An 18,452-nucleotide genomic window follows, 5' to 3' on the forward strand; every position below is an offset into this window, starting at 1 on the left:
CCTTCCCCCTCTGCTGACTTCTTCTCTTGTAGTCACAGTTCATGGCTGTGAGGACACCCATGTGCTGAGCCCTGGGACACTCCATGCAGGCCATGGACCCTGGGCTGGTCCTGGGGACCCCCCAACCCAGATAATGATAGTACTTGCTCGTAGGAAAGGACTGCACAAGTGATATGCAAAAAGCCTCAGTTCATGTTAGCAATGTACGAAATGGTGTTATAAGTGCCTATCTACCTTGCAGGTTGGTTGTGGTAAAAACTGAGATAATATACATGAAAACAGTTTGTTCAGAGTAAAGAATCACACAACTTAAAAGTGGCATTATTAGTTTTAAATGGCATGTATTTTTGATTGTGTATCATACTAACAAATAATATCTGCTTACTGAATACAGGCACAAGCTGAATTCCAAACACATACTAAATACCATCTGAGTGAGAGAGATCTTCCACTCAGTGCAAAACCTTGAGGATATAATTACTTCCTACTGTCACCTGCAAGGCAATCTGACATATTACTTGATGACTTCTAAAGAGAATCTGGAGGAGAAAAGTAACTCAAAAGAACAATATATTTAGGGAGAGATGAAAACTGAAGGAAAATTGCTTTTACTGAGAATCAATATTGTATTTGACCTTTTTTTGTTTGTTTGTTTGGTACCAGGGATCAAACCCTGGTCCTTGCACTTGCGGGGCAGGTGGTGGAACCACTGAGCTAAATCCCCGGCCCCTGTATTTGACCTTTTAAAAACAATTTTTACCACAGAGCTAAAACATGAGCTTATGTTATTCTGCTAAATATTAGCAGCTCGGAAAAATGCTTCAGAGAAGTGAGTCCTTTGCAGCTGCAGAGCACCTAGAGGAACCCCTTCATCAGCTGAGGCCATGCTGTGGTGTTCAGAGTGGCAGGAGTGGAGTCACTGCTGGCAGTGGCTGCCATGTGGCTACAAAAGAGGTGGCAGGAAACATAAAACATCAGAGAGCGCAGAACACAGAATGCCAGAATAAACTACTGTCGTCTGGTCTTGAGCTTTATTTCATTTTCTCTTACTTCTGTAGGATAACCTTCTCTACTCTCTTAAACTTTTTCAATTCAACAGCTAGCTCCCAATACTTGAGATAGAGCCACATGAGTCTCCCATTTTGGCGTTTGTTGGTGTTCCAGACACCACTACAATATGTATCATGCTTAAATATGTCAGTCAAGCCAGCTGCCATCTCTAAGTCAGCAGCCACAGGGTCGATGGACGCGCGCACCAGCAAGTTCTTCTCAAGCTCCAGTCTGGCACGTCGGGGGAGGACCAGGCTGCAGTAGATGCTCTGCCTTTCAGCAAGGGCCTCTCCAGTCTCCTTCAGCATCAGCCGGGCTCTCTGCTCCCAGTCCCCCTGCTCTTCCAGGCAGCTCAGATACACACTTCTCAGGGGCTGCAGCTGGCTTTTCTCTTTCATTACCTGAGCCCGTTCCCGTTCCAGACGCTTCTTTTCTTCCACCAACTTGCGCCCTTGAGAGATGAGGGCTTCTCGATAACTAGTTGTTCTATTTTGCTCCTTTTCAAGTTCCAAAGACAGCTGAGCAACAGCACGTCGATTTTCTGAGATCACGGCATGGTACTTGGCTTCAAGATCCTGCTGGAAAGCAGCTGTCCTCTGATAATAGGCTTGTCTCTCTTTTTCTATTTCTTTCTGGGACTCCCTGGACCAAATCCAACCTGACATAAATAGAGAGAAAAAGATACATGATGAAGAGTCTTCTCTGATCTTTACTCAAAGAAAACATAATGCAATAAGAATAGTTTCAACAAAAGCCTAAGACCACAGAGGTAGCAAGAAGTCGATGTTTTGTAGGAAATTAGTTCTTATCCTAGAATCAGGCCTGGGCTGGGTGTCCATGGGTACACATACAGTACCCCTGTTCAGCTACCTAATTTCTACAGCAATGACAATCTACTAGTTTACTGGCCTTCAGGCCCCATGGATCACTGGCAAGGTTTAAAAAAATCAGTTTGGGCTAGAAGATGTGCCTAGCTTTGCCCAGTGATCACTAGTGCTTACGCCCAAGATGTTTGCTTATGTTCTATAAAACCAAATTGAGGAAGTTCAGCCTCAAGACGTGGTCTGATTCCTCTCCTAAAACTGGAGCTCACTTGGTCTGGGACAGGGGGTATCACTCAGCTCTGCCTCACACCCAGGAGCAGCTGGCTTCCATTCTGTGCCACATAGAGAAATCAAAGACCCAAGGGCCTGATGGCTCACACAGCCTGACAGTGGGACAGGTGGCCAGGGTCACCAACTCTTTCCCCTCCCCACTCACACCAGGAGCCTAAGATGTGGACAGTGAGACAAGGCAGTGCAGTGATCTCCTCCTGGTACAGGATGCCCATCATCTCTGAATGGACGCTACTGCCAATAATTTAAAGAATGCTGGGGAACTATATGCTAAATCCTACCTTTTCAAAATGATGTCTTTAGCCTGTCCCTCCTAAAAGCAGCATGGACTTGAGGCCTATGGAAAATAGGAGCATTCTGCCAATTCTCAAAGCTCAAGGCCCCAAAGCCACCAAGAGCAGCAGCCCCAGGTTCTCTCACAAATGCTATGTATCTTTTCCTGCTCCAACTTTTGATTCTCTACAGTCCACAGGCCACTCTATAACCACCAGAGTTTCCAACAACTTGCACGGTTTTTCTCCCACTTTTGCATGCTCCCTGAAGCCGGTGTCCTTGCCATATGACACTCTGTTCCAGGTCCATGACATCAATGATCACCTTGGCAAGAGCACTTAGCAGAATTTATGAAAGCCACTTTTATGTGGATATGCTGGAGCCGCCTCAATTCTATAGGCACAAAAGCAAACTCATCCTCCCCAACCAAAGCCAGCTGCTAGTCCTGTGTGGACAGACAATCTAATGTCTCAGGGCAGGGGAGCAAACCAGAAAGTAGCTTTACAATGTAACTTGGTAAGCACTGAGAGGTCTGCACCAGGTGTGTAGGAGAATGGGCTAATCCAGCTTCCAGTAACCAGAGGACGGGTGGATGGGACCCAAGTCTGCAGAGCTGAGTTGCGAGGAGGGAAGCCTGGGAGAGCTGCCGGCCTCACACTGGCCTGCCGGACATGCTGGAGAGTCAGAGACAAACTTTGGACCCAACAAGTCTGATGAGGATCACTGAATGCATCCTGAGCCAGGGAGTTCACCAATGAATTTTTTCCTACAGAACAGGGCAATCTGAGCAGACACCACCCTGGAGGTGCTGTGGGAGTGGGGCTGAGCACAAGGGGGAGCTGCTCCCTGCTGGGCCTGGTGGGATCTCACAGAGCAATGTGCTCCACATGGGACACCTGAGACAGGGTGATGGAGATCACCGTGCATCTCTGAGGACTGGAAAGTTTTGGGTTGGTCTCTGAAAGAAGTGGGATAAGGGCAGGAAGCCACATAGGAGAGGACAGTCATCAAGGAACTCTGCAAGGAGAATGGAGAATAAACTACAACTCACAAAAACCTCATTCTGCATCTCAACTGACAGAAACTTTAGAGCAGCAAATAAACAAACCAACCAAATGAACAAAGGAGCAACAGAAATAGGATTTAAAGGTTCACGCTTCTGGGACTGTGGAGCAGAGTGTCCCGGTTTCTCTTGGTAAATACAAGGAAGAACCCTGGATGTCACACATAAAATGAAAGTCAGACTGAAAGGGGAGGAGGAGCCAGACTAGTGAGCATCATGAAGTGAACCCTCTGGGAAACGCTGCCTCAGGACTCCAGGACTCCAAGACTCCAGGAGTGAAATGTCAGTGGCTACATATTTAAACAGAAGTCTGTGGGGGGATGGGAAAAAAAGAAGCAAGATATATCATGTACAAGAACAAACTCCCTATGATATATGCTATCATTATATATATCTTAAATGTACCGATAAATGTTTTGCTTAAAAATATAAACAGAATTCTCAACACAAGTTGCTTCTCCCTGCCTAAAGAATTAGGACAGGGCCTGGTGGGACAGAAAACATTTACAGACAATAACCACTCTACTCCAGTTTAATTACCTGAAAAACCTGCAGCCCCACCTCCACCTGGAGTGGGCAGGGGCAAAGGCAGAACTGGACATGGGCCAAGGTGTCCAACCATCCACCTCAGGTGGGGCTGAAAGGAAGCCCGGTAGGAGCCAGGGGACCTGGGGAGCCCACAGGGCCAGTGGCCTGCACTTCTACCCAAATCTTGCAGTAAGGAGGCAGCATCACCCTCCTCCTTTGAGCATGGCAAAGCCAGCCAGCGAAAACAGGTTTACATAAAAACCAGTCTCATAACAATAATCAAATGCCCAAGTTTCAAACAAAAATCACTCCTCATACCAAGGACCAGGAAGATCTGAAGCTGAATGAAAAAAGATAATCAAGAGATGCCAAAACTAAGATGAAAAGTGTATTATATGACAGAATTGAAAAGTCATCATAGGGGCCGGGGATTTTAGCTCAGTGGTTCCGCCGCCTGCTGTGCAAGAGCAAGGACCTGAGTCCGATCCCGGGTACCAAAAAAAAAAAAGAAAAGTCATCACAATAAAAAATCTAAGCAAAGAAATAGAACAACCAAATGAAAATTTTAGAAATGAAAAATACAATACCTGAAAATGAAAAAAATGACAGAATAAGCATACCTAAAAGATGGCCATATTCAATATGTCCCTTGTGAATACAAACACAAAAATTCCTTAATGTTGGGCCAGGGATTTAGCTCAGTGGTTTCGCCTCCTGCTGCATAAGCACAAGGAACTGAGTTCAATCCCCGGTACCCCCCAAAAAAAAAAAAATTCCTTAATGTTAACAAAAATAATTATACAATATATACAGCATGCCTAAGTGGGGAATAGTTCCAGAGAAAATAGGTTCAATATTGAAGGAAAATTATACAACCATAGCAATTGATCTAAAAATAAGTTTTTTGATGGAGTTTTAAACTTTTTTATTAGTACATGTTTGCAGTATATGCAGTTTACAATCATCTTGGCTAAACTGTACCTAATAAAACTTGTCTCTTTTTGTAATCCCCTTCCATTTCCCTCCCTCCTCCCAGACTTATTATTAATCCCAGCACATGTTTATGGCATATATTTACACTCATTGAGATTATTAAGTTCGTGTACATAGTATATATTTATTCTACTTACACTTCACATACTTGACTCTTTCCATGATTCTGGTCACAAGCCAAGTCAGATAAGAACTAAATCAAATTCAATGGTTAGATGCAATGTTAACCTTATGGGGAAATTTGATTTGGTTCGTGTCCAGTTTGGTTTGCAACCAGAATCATGAAAAGAATTGAGATTGCAAAGCGAGATATCACTATATTTCCCATTCCACTCCCCCTCATTCCTCGCCCTTGGTCTCTTGGACCCCTCCCATTTGCAAGAAATCCTTTGTCTCCTTATTTTTGAGACAAGGTCTCACTACGTAGTCCAGGCTGGCCTCCTGGGTCATATCCAATTTGTAATTTTAGTTCTTGAAAAATTTCTACACTTTTCGCCGCCTGCTGCATAAGCACAAGGACCCGAGTTCGATCCCTGGTACCAAAAAAAAAAAGAAAAATTTCTACACTGATTTCCACAATAGTTGTACTAGTTTATATTCCCACCAACAATGTAGGAAAGTACCTTCTTCATCACAGCCTCCTACCATTTGTTATTTTTTTAATTTCATGATGATTGCCATTCTTTCTGGTATAAGATGGAGTCTTAGTATTGTCTTAATTTGCATTTTTCTAACGGGCAGAGAGGCAGAACATTTTTTTCATATATTTGTGGGCCATTTGTACTTCTTCCTCTGTGAAGTATCCATTTCATGTGCCCATTTGTTGACAGGGTCTTTTAAGTGGTCTAATTTTTTTGAGTTCTTTACATATTCTAATTTTTTCCCATTCTATAGGTTGTCTCTTCACTCTACTGATTCTTTTGTTGTACAGAATTTTAATTTGAGGTAATCCCATTTTTCTTATTGTTATTTTTTGTGCAATTGTGGTTCCTTTTAGAAAATTCTTTCCTACACCTATGACTTCAAATGTTCTGCCTATTTTATCTTCCAGTAGGTTCAATGTTTCTGTTTTAATGTTTAGATCTTTCTGATTCAGGAGGAATGCAGCAAGTTCAAAGCCAGCCTGAACTACATAGTGAGACCCTGTCTCAAAAACAAAAGTTTAAATCTTTGATCCATTTTGATTTTAATTTAGTACATGGTGAGAGATATGGGTCCAGCTTCAATCTTCTGCAAACAGTTATCCAGTTTCCCCAGCACCACTTATTGAGTAGGCTATCCTTCCTCCAACATATGCTTCTGGCCCCTTTGTCAAGGATCAAATAGCTGAACGTGTCTGGAGATGTTTCCGTTGCCTCTAATCGGTTCCACTGATCCATGTATCTGTTTTTTATCCAGTGTCATGCCGTTTTAATCACCACTGCTTTGTACTATAGCTTGAAGTCAGGTAATGTAAGGCTACCTGCTTTGTTCTTGTTGCCCCAAATTACTCTTGCTATTCAGGGTCTCTTCTGGTTCCAAATTAATTGCAGGATTGTTTTCTCTTGATCTATAAAGCATGAGGTTGGTATTTTGATTGGGACTATAATGAATCTGTATACCAGTTTTGGGAGTATGGTCATTTTGACAATATTGGTTCTGCCTACCCAGGAGCAGGGGACATCTTCCCATTTTATGATGTCCTCTTCAATTTCCTTTTTCAGAGTAATATAGTTTTCTTTGTGGAGGTCTTCTACTTCCTTGGTTATGTTAATTCCTAGATAGTTCATTTTTCTTAATGATATTGTGATAAGAATTTTTTGGCAGAGTTTCTTGGGTCTTCTATGTAGAATATCATGTCATCCACAAATAATGATCATTTGAGTTCTTCCTTTCCTGTCTATGTCCTTTTTTAATTTCTTTCTCTTACCTTACTGCTCTGGGTAATGTTTCAAGTCCTATGTTAAACAGAAGTTGTGATAGTGGGCATCCTTATTTTGTTTCTGATTTTAGAGGGAGTGCTTTTAGTTTTTCCCCATTTAATACGATGTTGGCTGTTGGTTTGTCATAAAAAGCTTTTATCAAATCCAGGCATGGTCCTTCTACACCTACTTTCTTCAGGGTTCTTATCATGAAGGGGTTTGGATTTTGTCGGAAGCCTTTTTCAATTTAAAAAAATTTTAAATTTCTAAAAATTTAATACCCAAAGCCAGGTATGGTGGCACATGCCTGTAATCCCAGCACTCAGGAGGCTGAGGCAGGAAGGTCATCATGAGTTTGAGGTCAGCCTGGGCTATATAGTGAGTTCAAGCCTAGCCTGAACTGCATAGTGAGACCCTCTATCAAAACTAACAAACAAACAACAACAACAACAGCAGCAGCAAATATTCAACACCCAATCCCAAAAAATAGGAAAAGAAGGGGACATCCTTGATTTGGTGAAGGGTATCCACAAAACCTACAGCTAACACAGTACCTAATGGTAAAAGACTGGGTGCTTTCCCTACAAGACTCAAAGACTACCCAACAGAGTCTGGAGGTTGCAGTTCAAACAAGAAGAAAATCTTCAGAATTACGGTTAGGCAAAGAGTTCCTAGACTTGGCATAAAAAGTATAATCTAGAAAAAGAAAAATAGTAAAAAATGCTTCATGAAAACTAAAACTTTTGCCCTACAAGACAGTTAAGAGAATGAAAAGACAAGCTAGACAAGGAGAAGATGCTTGCAAACCCAGATATCCAACTAAAGACTAGAATCAAGGATGCATTAAAAACTCTCAAAACTCAAGATTTAAAAACAAACACTCCAATTGGAAAATGGCCCAAAACACAAACAGATACTTGATAGAACAGGATATATCCTGTTGGCTGCTAAGCATGTAAAATGATGCTCAACATCATTAGCCATCAGGGCAAAGCAAAATAAAACCAAAATCAAGATACAGTACCAGCTCACACCTATGACAATGGCAGGCAAAGAAACACGTCACAAAACCAAATCCTGGCAAGGATGCTGGGAAACTGACCATTCGTACATTCCTGGTGGGAACATACAATGCATCACACAGCCACTTGGGAAACAGTTTAAGCTTGAAAACTTAAAAACTAATCATACCACCCCATAAAACCTAGCAACTGCGTTTGTGGCCACTTACCCAAGAGAAATGAAAACCTAAGTTCACACAAAAACCTATAAAGAACATTGGTAGTAATTTATTCATAGTAGCCAAAAACTAGAAATGATCCAGATGTCTTACGGGCAAAAGATTAAATGCACTGCTCGGCAGTTAAGAATGGTCAATGAGTTACGGAGACAGCAACAGTCTACACGGGTCTTGGGTTCATGCTGAGTGAAAACGCCAGCCCCAAGGGTTACACAGCATGATTCTACTACATGACATTCTGGAGCACAGGGCACAGAGGGAAGCATGGCTATAAAGGGCGACATCCTGTGCTGAAGTCAGTACCTGGTTGTAGCCCTACACTACATGGCTCTCGAGATGTCACTCAGGAAGATCTAGGTAAAGTGTAGATGAGCTTTCTGGACTACTTGTCACAACTGTGTGTGGTCTACAATGGTCTCAAAGCGAAACATTCCATCAGAAAAACCTGAGCTGGATTAAATGTTCTCTATGAGTACCGTTTAGCTCTAAGACTGTGCTTTCCAGGAGAAGGGACAAAAGAGGAGGTGAGGGAATGCAAAAGGGGAAGGAGCACAGAGAGGTGGGAAAGGAAAGACAGGACATAGAAGCAGTGAGTAAGAGGGTGCAGCCTGCCAGAGGAAATACCAGACACTGTCCTAGGGCAGCTTTTCAGAGCAACAGTGTTGCCAGGGACTGCCTTCAGTGGGCACAATTATATTAGTCTCTATCGTGTCAAAAGTTATGAAGTTCAAATGATCAGGAAAAAACTAGCCTCTCATTAATCCATTAAGTGTTGCTCAAGTACAGAATTTATCAATCTGCTTTTACCTCTAGACCATGCCAAGGTGAGTTAACACCTGGTTGCAAGGCATCTTCGCAGACATACAGTAACACATTTTTGGAGACTCCTTATAAAAATGCAAATATTAAATTTTATCTCTGATCACATCCTCAACCTTTCTCAGGGACAGAAAACATTTTGAATGTCCAAGAGAAGGCAAAAACTTAAAGTCATTACGAGCAGCTATAAAAGCAACGATGAACATGAAAAATGGAAAACCTCAAGGTCCTGAGTTCGATCCCCAGTACCAAAAAAAAACCCATTCCACACAAAATGCTTCCAAATACTTTTGTCTTAATCATCACAATGTGCTGAGCTAAGTGTGATTAGTCATTTCCAGGGCCAGGTAAATTGAGGCTGAGGAAAGTCACTGTATGGGATAAAACTGGGCTATACCTGTCCAGTTTGAAAGCCACAGTCTTCAGGTGCCAGTCCCTTGCAGTCCTGAGCAGGGCTTCACACCTTTAGCCCAGAAAATACAAATGTCAGAAAGCCATGACTTACGAAAAGCTGCCAACCCCAGCATTGGCACCAACAGGGCATAATTCCACTTGCTTCCATCACCACCATCGGCTCTGGAATCAGGGCGGATGTTCCAATTTGGTGGATCATTTAAGTTATTCATGGAGATACACCTTGAAAAAAAGCAAAAACATATTAACTGTATAAAGAAAATAAAATAGAGCCATCATGATTACATCATCTACTTTGGCCACTGAAGTCATTTCTTTTTATTAAAAAAGTTTTTTTTCAGTTCTACCTATGGGCTGCACAATAATTAGTCATATGGGGTTTCAAGAAAAGAACAACTCACCAATGGGGGCAGGGTATGACTCAAATAAGTGATCCACAGGTAGAATGCGTTAAGTTCTCTAGTATAAGTACGTTTAAAAATATGGCTGCTGTGGTGGTTGAGTATTTTTCTTTTTTGGTACCAGGAAATGAACTCAGGGCCTCACACTTGCTAGGCAGGTGCTGCACGTATGAGGTACATCCCTAGCCCTGTGGTGAACTGTATGTGTCAACTTGACTGAACCATGACATGCTTAGACACTTGGTTGAACATCATTATAGTTGGGTCTGAGAGGTGTTTCTGGATGAGATTACTATTTGAATTCTCATACCACCTTCTTAGCTTAGAATAAATCAAATGCTCATTCTTCCCAGCACTCAGGAGGTTGAGACAGGAGGATCACTGTGTGCTCGAGGCCAGCCTGGCTACACAGTGAGTTCAAGCCCAACCTGAATTTCAGATGAGACCCTGTCTCAAAAAAACCAAGAAAGTGCCGGGCATAGTGGCCCATGCTTGTAATCCCAGCTCTTGGGAGGCTGAGGGAGAAAGATTGCTGCAAGTTTGAGGCCAGCTTGGACTACACAGCGAGACCCTGTCTCAAACAACAACAACACCATCACCACCCAAGAAGAAAAAACCCAAATGCTCTCTCCTTTGTGCATGCCCTCCCCACAGCAGACACACATATATGTGACCCATAACATCATTTTGGTCGAAGATGGACCACATATAGGCCAATAGTTCCATAAGATCCTATGGCCAACAAACTCACAGAGAAATTAAGGAAATCATATCTTTCACAATAGCATCCAAAAAAGTGAAATACCTGGGCCGGGGATTTAGCTCAGTGGTTCCGGCACCTTCCTCGGAAGCGCAAGGTCCCAATTTCTAGCCCTGGTATCAAAAAAAACCCCCGGTGAAATATCTATGAATCAATCTAATAAAGGAAGTAAAAGACCTTTATTAAAAACTACAGTACTCTGAAAAAGGAGATTGAAGAGGATGTCAGAAAATGGAAAGACATTCCTTGTTCTTGGGTAGGAAGAACTAATATAGTGAAAATGCCCATACTTCCAAAACTGTTATACAGATTTAATGCAATCCCAATCAAAACACCAATAGCATACCTCACAGAATTAGAGAAAACAATCCCAAAATTCATTTGGAACCAGAAGAGACCTAGAATCAAAAAAGCAATTCTGGGCACCAAAGGCAAGGCTGGGAGCATCACAGTCCCTGACTTGGAATCATACTACAAAGCTGCTGTGATAAAAGCAGCATGGAAGTGCAAGGACCCATGTTCGATCCCCAGTACCAAAAAACCCCCAAAAACCAGCATGGTACTGGCAAAAAAAACCAAACCTGAGGATCAATGGAGCACGTGAGAAGATACAGAAACAACTCCAAACATGCTCAGCCACCTTATCTTTGACAATGGAAGAAAGATAGCTTCTTCAATAAATGGTGGTGGACAAACTGGTTTTCCATGTGTCCAAGATTAAAACTAGACCCTTATCTCTTACCATCCACTAAACTAAAAACACAATGGATCAAAGATCTAAATACTAAAACAGAAACACTAAATCCGCTAGAAGACAGAATAGGTACAACTCTTAAAGACACTGATGTAGGCAAAGACGTTATGAACAAAATCCCAATTGCACAGGAAATACGACAAAGAGTCAACAACTGGGATCTCATCTTACTAAAAAGCTTTTGAACAGCAAAAGAAACCAACAGAGTGAAAAGACAAACCACAGAGTGGGAAAAAACTTTTGCCAGCTGTTCCTTAGACAAAGGACTAATATTTAGTATATATAAAGAACTAAAAAAAAATCAGACCCCCCCCCAATTTAAAGACCCAATCCAAAACATGGACATCTGAGATAAATAGAGATTTCACTGATGAAGAAGTATAAACAGCAAATAAATATATGAAAAAAATGTTCAACATCACTGGTCATTTAAAGGGTGCAATTTTTTTGGGGGGGGGTACCAGGGATCGAACTTGGGTCCTTGCCCTTGCACAGCAGGTGACAAAACCACTGAGCTAAATCCCCAGCCCATCGAAGGGTGCAAATTAAAACAATAATTAGAGGGCCAGGGATTCAGCACAGCAGTGCCATGCCTGACTTGCAAACACAAGGTACTGAGCAAACACAAGGTACTGAGTTCGATCCCCCACGCCCTACAAAACAAAAACAAACAAACAAAAAAACTTAGATTCCATCTAACTCCAAAAAGAATGGCTTTTATCAAGAAATCAACCAATAACAAATGCTGGTGGGGCTGTGGGAAAAAACGGAATCCTTCTCCACTGTTGAGGGAGTGTAGACTGGCGCAACCACTGTGGAAATCAGTGGGGAGATTCCTCAACTAAAACTAGAGGTGCCATTTGACCTCTATTCCCCTGCTGGGGATCTTCCCCAAAGAATTAAAAGAGTCATACCACAGCGGCATATGCGCACCCATGTTTCTAGCAGCACGGTTTGTAGTAGCTAAAGCTTGGGAACAGCCCAAAGGCCCATCAACTAATGAATGGATAAAGAAGATGTGCTTTTTTTTTATACTCTGCCATAATGGATAAGCCTGAGACATGTCTAACTAAATCGATGCTCTTACTCTTCTAAATGGAAGACCATACTCATAAGTGAGATAAAGCAGATACAAATGTAAATATCACAGGGTTTCTCTAGTATGAGAAACCAAAAGTGTAAATAAGGACCAAAATGTATAATAAATGCTGGGAAATGGGAAGAAAATGCTCAAATGAGAAGGGAAACAAGGGTGGGGGGAGAAGAGGCACAAAAAAGAATGGAAGGAAGAAAATGGAAGAAAAGCTTTTGTAGATAATGGGCGGTTTGAAAGGAAGGGAGGGGAATGGGGGAAAAGAAGGAGCAAGATACATCATATACAGGTACAGATTCCCTACGATGGATGTTATCATTATGTGTATTTAAAATGCACCAGTGAAATAAAAAGTAAAAAAAAACACAAACAGAAGTGCATTTAAGGATTAGAGAAATTTCTTTCACAGTCATTTCTTTTGAAGCACTGCATTCAATTTTATAAAAGCTTTATTATTCTTTAAATAAATTTATGGGTTTTTAGGTTTTTGTTTTGGTACCAGGGATTAAACTCAGGACCTTGAGTTTGTGAGGTAGGCTCGGTGCCACCGAGCTAAATCCCCGGCCCTAAGGTTATCTCAAAAAAAAAAAGTCCTATGGCCTACAGGCAGGGAAGGTATAACGGCAAGCCAAGCCTGGGCAACTTAGCAAGGCCTTGTCTCAAAAAATTTTAAAGGGCTGCAGTGTAGCTCAGTGAGAAGGCTCTGAATTTAATCCCCACTATTGCAAAAAAAGGGGAGAAATGTACTAAACTAAAATCGAAGTGGATTAAGGATCTAAATATTAAGACAGAAACACTAAACTTGCTGAAAGACAAGTTAGGTAGAACTCTCGAAGACATTGGCATGGGAAAGGACTTTATGAACAAAACCTCAGTAGCATGGGAACTAGCAAAATCAATAACTGGGATCTCATTAAAAAGCTTTTGCACTGCAAGAGAAACTACAAACAGAGCTAAGAGACAACCTACAATGTGGGAAAAATTTTTATCAGCTGTCCCTCAGACAAAGCACTACTATATAGAATAAAGAACTGAAAAAAATCAGAGCCCTCCCGAGTTTGATCCCCAGTACCAAAAACAAAAAAAAATCAGAGCCCCCAAATATAAAGCCCCAATTCAAAAATGGGCAGTTGAAATGAACAGACATTTCTCAGGCCAAGAAGTAAAAGCAGCAAATAAACATACGAAAAAACGTTCAACATCACTGGTCACCGGAGAGATGCAGATGAAAACAACACAGATTCTACCTCACCCCAGAAAGAATTGGTGCTATCAAGAAATCAACCAATAACAAATGCTGGCGGGGGTGTGGAGAGAAAGGAACCCTTCTCCATTGCTGGTGGGAGTGCAGACTGGTGCAACCACTGTGGAAATCAGTATGGAGATACCTCAAAGAACTAGGATTAGAGGTCCCATTTGACCCAGCTATTCCCCTGCTGGGTGTCTTCCCAAAAGAATTAAAAGAATCATACCACAGCGATATATGCACACCTATGTTATAGCGACACATTTTTTAATAGCTAAAGCTTGGAAACAGCCCAAATGCCCATCAACTGGAGACTGGATAAAGAAGATGTGGGTTTTTTTTTTTTAATAAAATGGAGTATTACTCAGCCGTAAAGAACAAGAAAGTAGAGACATTTATAACTAAATGGATGCACATTGAGGCCATACTCTTAAGTGAAATAAACAGGACACATGTGTGTAAATACCAAATAGTTTTTCTGGTGTGAGAAACTAAAAGTGTAAATAAGGATCAAAAGGTATAACTGATAAAAAAAAATGTATAACTGATAATGTGAAATAGGAAGAAAAGGTCTAAAGGAGTAGGGGAAGTGGGAGGGGTAGGGGAAAGGAAAGAAGGGAAAAGAAAAAAATACGAGAAAAGGAAAAAAATGGAAACAAAGTCTTTGTAAATAGGGAATGGTGGAGGGTGCGAAGGAGGGCAGGGGAATGGGGAAAAAATATGAACCAAGATACATCATGCACAGGTACAAGCACCCAATGATGAATGTAACTGTATTGTATACATAAATGTACCTATAAACTTAATGGGGAAAAAAAGGGAGAAAAAGATTCTATGACCTACTTGGAATGTCTAAGCACATTCTATGGTGTTCACACAACGTCAAAATCTTCATCAACATATTTCTCAGATGGCATCTGTGTTAAGCAAGGAATCGTGTGTGTGTGTGTGTGTGTGTGTGTATGTATCTTGGTACTCTAACACAGCTAAAAGTGAGCTCACACTGGACATTTTGGTTCATTAGAGCTGGTTTCCAAAGCACAAACAGTATTCTATCAGGCAAGGTGTGGGAGGAAAGCATTTTTTGAGCAGAAGGCATGAGGAAGGCAGGAAGGACAGAGGCCTTGCAGGAGAGGAAGGTGGGGACAATGCTGAGGCCTTCTCATGCCCCTTATGAGAGAGCTGCATTACTTACTTTTCTCTCATTGCTGAGACAAAATACCTGACACCCAAAGTTAAGAGGGAAGGAGGTTTACTTGGCTTATAGTTTGTAGAGTTTCAGTCCATAATTGGCTGCCTCCAAGGCAGGGATGGCAAACAGACATTGCAGAGGAGAAGCAACATGACAAAGGTAACAAGGGGCCTTAAGACTGTCTTTCTGCCATTTTTATCTTTTTCAAACTACTTAGGGCAGGTAACACTCATGCCCTTAATCCTAGTTCCCTCAGGCCTAGCCTCACCATGAATCAATCACACACTCCACATTCAACCACCTCTGGAAAAGCATGAGGCTTTGGGGGGACATCTAAACACAAGCCATAACAGCAGTCATGAACAGGATTATAGAGGTCCTTGCACCAGGCCCAGGCTACACCCTCCAAACCCAGCTGAAGGCCAAAATTACTACAAATCTACTAGTTCATTAAGAACCCATGCTAGGTGAGTGTTCCCACAAAGGAAGAGTCATGACAGCTGTCACCTTGCTTGTATGTAGCCACCACAAAATAGGTAATGATGCACGTAAGAAACAAGGAATTGATATCGGCACAGTTCATATAGTGAAAGCTTGGAAACACCCCAAGTGCCCATCAACTGGAAACTGGATAAAGAAGATGTAGTTTTTTTATAAAAGGAAGTACTACTCAGCCATAAAGAGAAACTAGAGACATTCATAGCTAAATGGATGCACATTGAGGCCATACTCTTAAGTGAAATAAATAGGACACACGTGTGTAAATATCGACTAGTTTCTCTGTGAGAAACTGAAAGTGTAAATAAGGATTAAAATGATTAATTGATAATTTGAAATAGGAAGAAAAGGTCCAAAGGGGTAGGGGTGTGGGAGGGGAAGGGGAAAGCAAAGAAGGGAAAGGAAAAATTATGAGAAAAGAAAAAAAATGGAAACAAAGTCTTGGTAAATAGGGAAGGGTGGAGGGGGTGAAGGGCACACAAGTAATGGGGAAAAAGTAAGAACCAAGATGCATCATGTGCAGGTACAAGCACCCACTGATAAATGTAAAGGTACTGTATAGTTAAAATGTACCAAGAGAAGAATTTAAAAGAAAAAAAAACCAAGGAATTCAAGTTTTAAAAAAGTCAACAGGCTTTTAAATATTTAAACACCTAAAAATATATAACTATAACAGGCAATATAAAGATACGACCAAATATATGGCTCAGAACTTAATACTAAGTTATTTGTGGTAACCGCAGAATTTTTTAAATTAGGTACCAAATTTACCTAAGTAGCAAATTAGCATCTAATTTACACGGTACTAAAACTGCTTAACTTTCAAAAAGTCTGGGAAGTATAGTTATCCCTCTGTATCCATGGGGGGTTGATCCAAGACTCCCTCAGACACCATAAATCCTACAAGCTCAAGACTTAGATAAAGTGGTGTATTTGTAACCCACTCATACACTCTTCTCATTACTGTATGTTTGTGATAATAATTACATGCATCTCTTATATCGTGATTACTTTTACTCCCCGCCCTGCTCTCCTCTCTCCATATCCATATCCTCTTCCCATCCAGTCTACTTCCCTGTTTCCTATCATCTCTTTTATTTTGCTCTTTAAATTACATTATGCCTACCCAAATATTTTAAATCATCTCTGTATCACTCAATACTTGATACAATATAAATACTATGCAAGTAGCTGTGCTATGCTGTTAAGGGAATAACCAGAAGAAAAAGTCTGTGCTTGATAAGTACAGGCATCATTTTCCCAAATACTTCTTTTCTTCTTTTTTTTTTCTGGTACCGGGGATCAAACTCAGGACCTTGTGCTTGCCAGGCAGACTCGGCGCCATCGAGCTACTTCCCCAGCCTCCCTCAAGTACTTCTAATCTTTAGTTAGTTGAATTCACTGAGACAGCCCACCAATACCACCAATACAGAGGGCCGGCCAGCTGTGTTAGGATTGTTTCTTCCAACCAATGAAGTCCATTTCTGAGGTATATAGCCTAAAGAAATAACCCTAAAAATAAAGCTTCGTGCTCAAATAAATTATGCCTTTATTGACTAATAGCAAAAGCTGGAAACTATAAACATCATTAAAATGGGACTGGTCTATTGTAATACTTCATAATTACGTTCATAAAGATTACATAAGAGGAAGACTTTAAAAATGTAATATTAAGTGCATAGTTACTTAAGGATATTGGTATATTTTTCATGCTACTATATTCCACAAAAGATTTCAGTTATCTTACAAAAATACACTAAAAAATAAAATCATTAGGTAAAATCACATGGGTATAATCAGAGCAAGCTAGCAAAAAGGCTTGCAAACCATGATCTACGAAGGTTTAAGCTTCCCAGCTACCAGTGCCACAGGGAAAGCTTTGGATCTGGTCGGCCAGTGTCCCCTCCTCTACAGTGACCCACAGCAACTTAAACCCAGGGCAGAGATCCCGCCCAACTACGCCGGAAGTCTGGGGCGGGTGAACGGCGGGGATCACTTCCGCCCACGCCAGAGTAGGGGCCTGGGAGCAAGGCTGGGGGTCACTCCCACCGGACATCACCCCACCCAGTCCCGAGGGAGGGTCTAGGGGGAAGGTTGGGGGGGCTACTCAGACCCCGGAGGTCATCCCACCCTCTCCCGAGGCCGGGTGCTGGGACCACGACCGGGCGGGCGTCCCCATAGGCGGGTCCTCCCGAAGCAGCGGCCGACGCTCCTCCACCTCCGTCAACCCCGATCTGGATCCTTAAAGGTCCCTCAGGCCTGCAATCCTGGGAACCACCAAGGGAGCTTTTAAAAATATGGGTGCTTGGGCCGGGGATTTAGCTCAGTGGTTCTGCCGCCTGACCCACAAGCGCAAGGTCCTCAGTTCGATCCCGGGTACCAAAAAAAAAAAAAAAAAAAGATATGGGTGCTCGACCCCTCCCCGGAGCAGAGCCCAATCAGACCGACCTACCTCAGCCTGACCGCGGAGACTCCGGGTCCGCAGAGCCGTACTCCTAAAATCCGCGGTGCGGGAGCCACATCCTCGGCCTAACCCCGCGCGCTGCGTGGTGCGCACCCGCGTAACTCCTCCCCTCTGTCCCGCCCCACCCCGGGACGGGACCTGGCGCGCAGACACCGGAGCCTCCGGGTCGGTCGCGGGTCGAGCGTGGTGCGCAGGCGCGTTCTGGCGAGGGCGCTGACGGGACGGCGCAGACATGGCGGGGGTCGGGACCGTTTCGCGGTTTCTTCGCGCGCGGCGCTTGGCGCTGTCCCGAGCGGTGAGTCTGAGCTGCGGGAGGGTGGGAGTCTGGCGGAGGCCGGGAGCCGGAGCCGGAGCGAGGGCTGGACAGCCTCTGGCAGAGCCCGCAGAGCGCGTGCCTCGTCCCGCGGACCCCCGACCCCCCGTCTTTTCGGACGGGTTGGGAAGGCTCTGCCCCCGCCCCGGAGACCCTGGGATCGGGAGCCGCGGCATCCTGGTGAATTGAAGGTCGCGACTCGCTGCTACCCCGAAACACCACTGGCCAGCTCGACCTGGGCCTGGAGACAGGCTCACCAAGGTCACGGGAGGGAGGGGCCGCAGGACTGGCGGGGCATAAGTGTGGAGCCTTTGTTTTAGGATGTGGCGGCCTCG

General features: G+C 42.9%; 2 protein-coding genes across 5 annotated transcripts in view; one reads left to right on the plus strand and one right to left on the minus strand.

Annotated features, from left to right (window-relative positions):
- Positions 1 to 1,009: 1,009 nt before the first annotated feature.
- Ccdc127 (coiled-coil domain containing 127) lies at positions 1,010 to 17,933 on the minus strand. Of its 2 annotated transcripts, XM_021258556.2 has the most exons (4): positions 17,793 to 17,931; positions 10,603 to 10,670; positions 9,488 to 9,618; positions 1,010 to 1,708 (listed from the first exon to the last, which is right to left on the minus strand). In XM_021258556.2, the coding sequence occupies exons 3-4, from the start codon at positions 9,606 to 9,608 to the stop codon at positions 1,047 to 1,049; spliced, it is 783 nt and encodes a 260-aa protein (XP_021114215.1). In that variant the 5' UTR covers positions 9,609 to 9,618; positions 10,603 to 10,670; positions 17,793 to 17,931; the 3' UTR covers positions 1,010 to 1,046. The 2 variants fall into 2 exon arrangements, with proteins under 2 accessions (XP_021114215.1, XP_004845157.1); XM_004845100.4 differs by lacking the exon at positions 10,603 to 10,670 and having other exon boundaries at positions 17,793 to 17,933.
- Positions 17,933 to 18,452, plus strand: part of Sdha (succinate dehydrogenase complex flavoprotein subunit A) — a 35,949-nt gene continuing 35,429 nt past the window's right edge. For 2 of the 3 annotated variants that reach the window (XM_004845101.4, XM_004845102.4), the window contains exon 1: positions 17,933 to 18,099. In XM_004845101.4, coding sequence (XP_004845158.1) covers positions 18,037 to 18,099 — 63 coding nt within the window. In that variant the 5' untranslated portion in view covers positions 17,933 to 18,036. The remainder of the gene's footprint in view (positions 18,100 to 18,452) is intronic. The other variant, XM_013072383.3, reaches the window with a different exon arrangement.

This window comes from Heterocephalus glaber, unplaced genomic scaffold (genome assembly GCF_053883595.1).
Source record: "Heterocephalus glaber isolate CG9 unplaced genomic scaffold, H.glaber_assembly_v1.0 deba00001537, whole genome shotgun sequence".
NCBI lineage: Eukaryota > Metazoa > Chordata > Mammalia > Rodentia > Bathyergidae > Heterocephalus > Heterocephalus glaber.

Bases quoted from the DNA above. Each gene is read 5' to 3' on its own strand.
- Ccdc127 (XM_004845100.4), bottom strand. From the start codon at position 9,608: ATGAATAACTTAAATGATCCACCAAATTGGAACATCCGCCCTGATTCC. The intron at 1,709-9,487 runs GTAAGTCATGGC...TATTTATGTCAG, and splicing joins GCTGGGGTTGGCAGCTTTTC to GTTGGATTTGGTCCAGGGAG.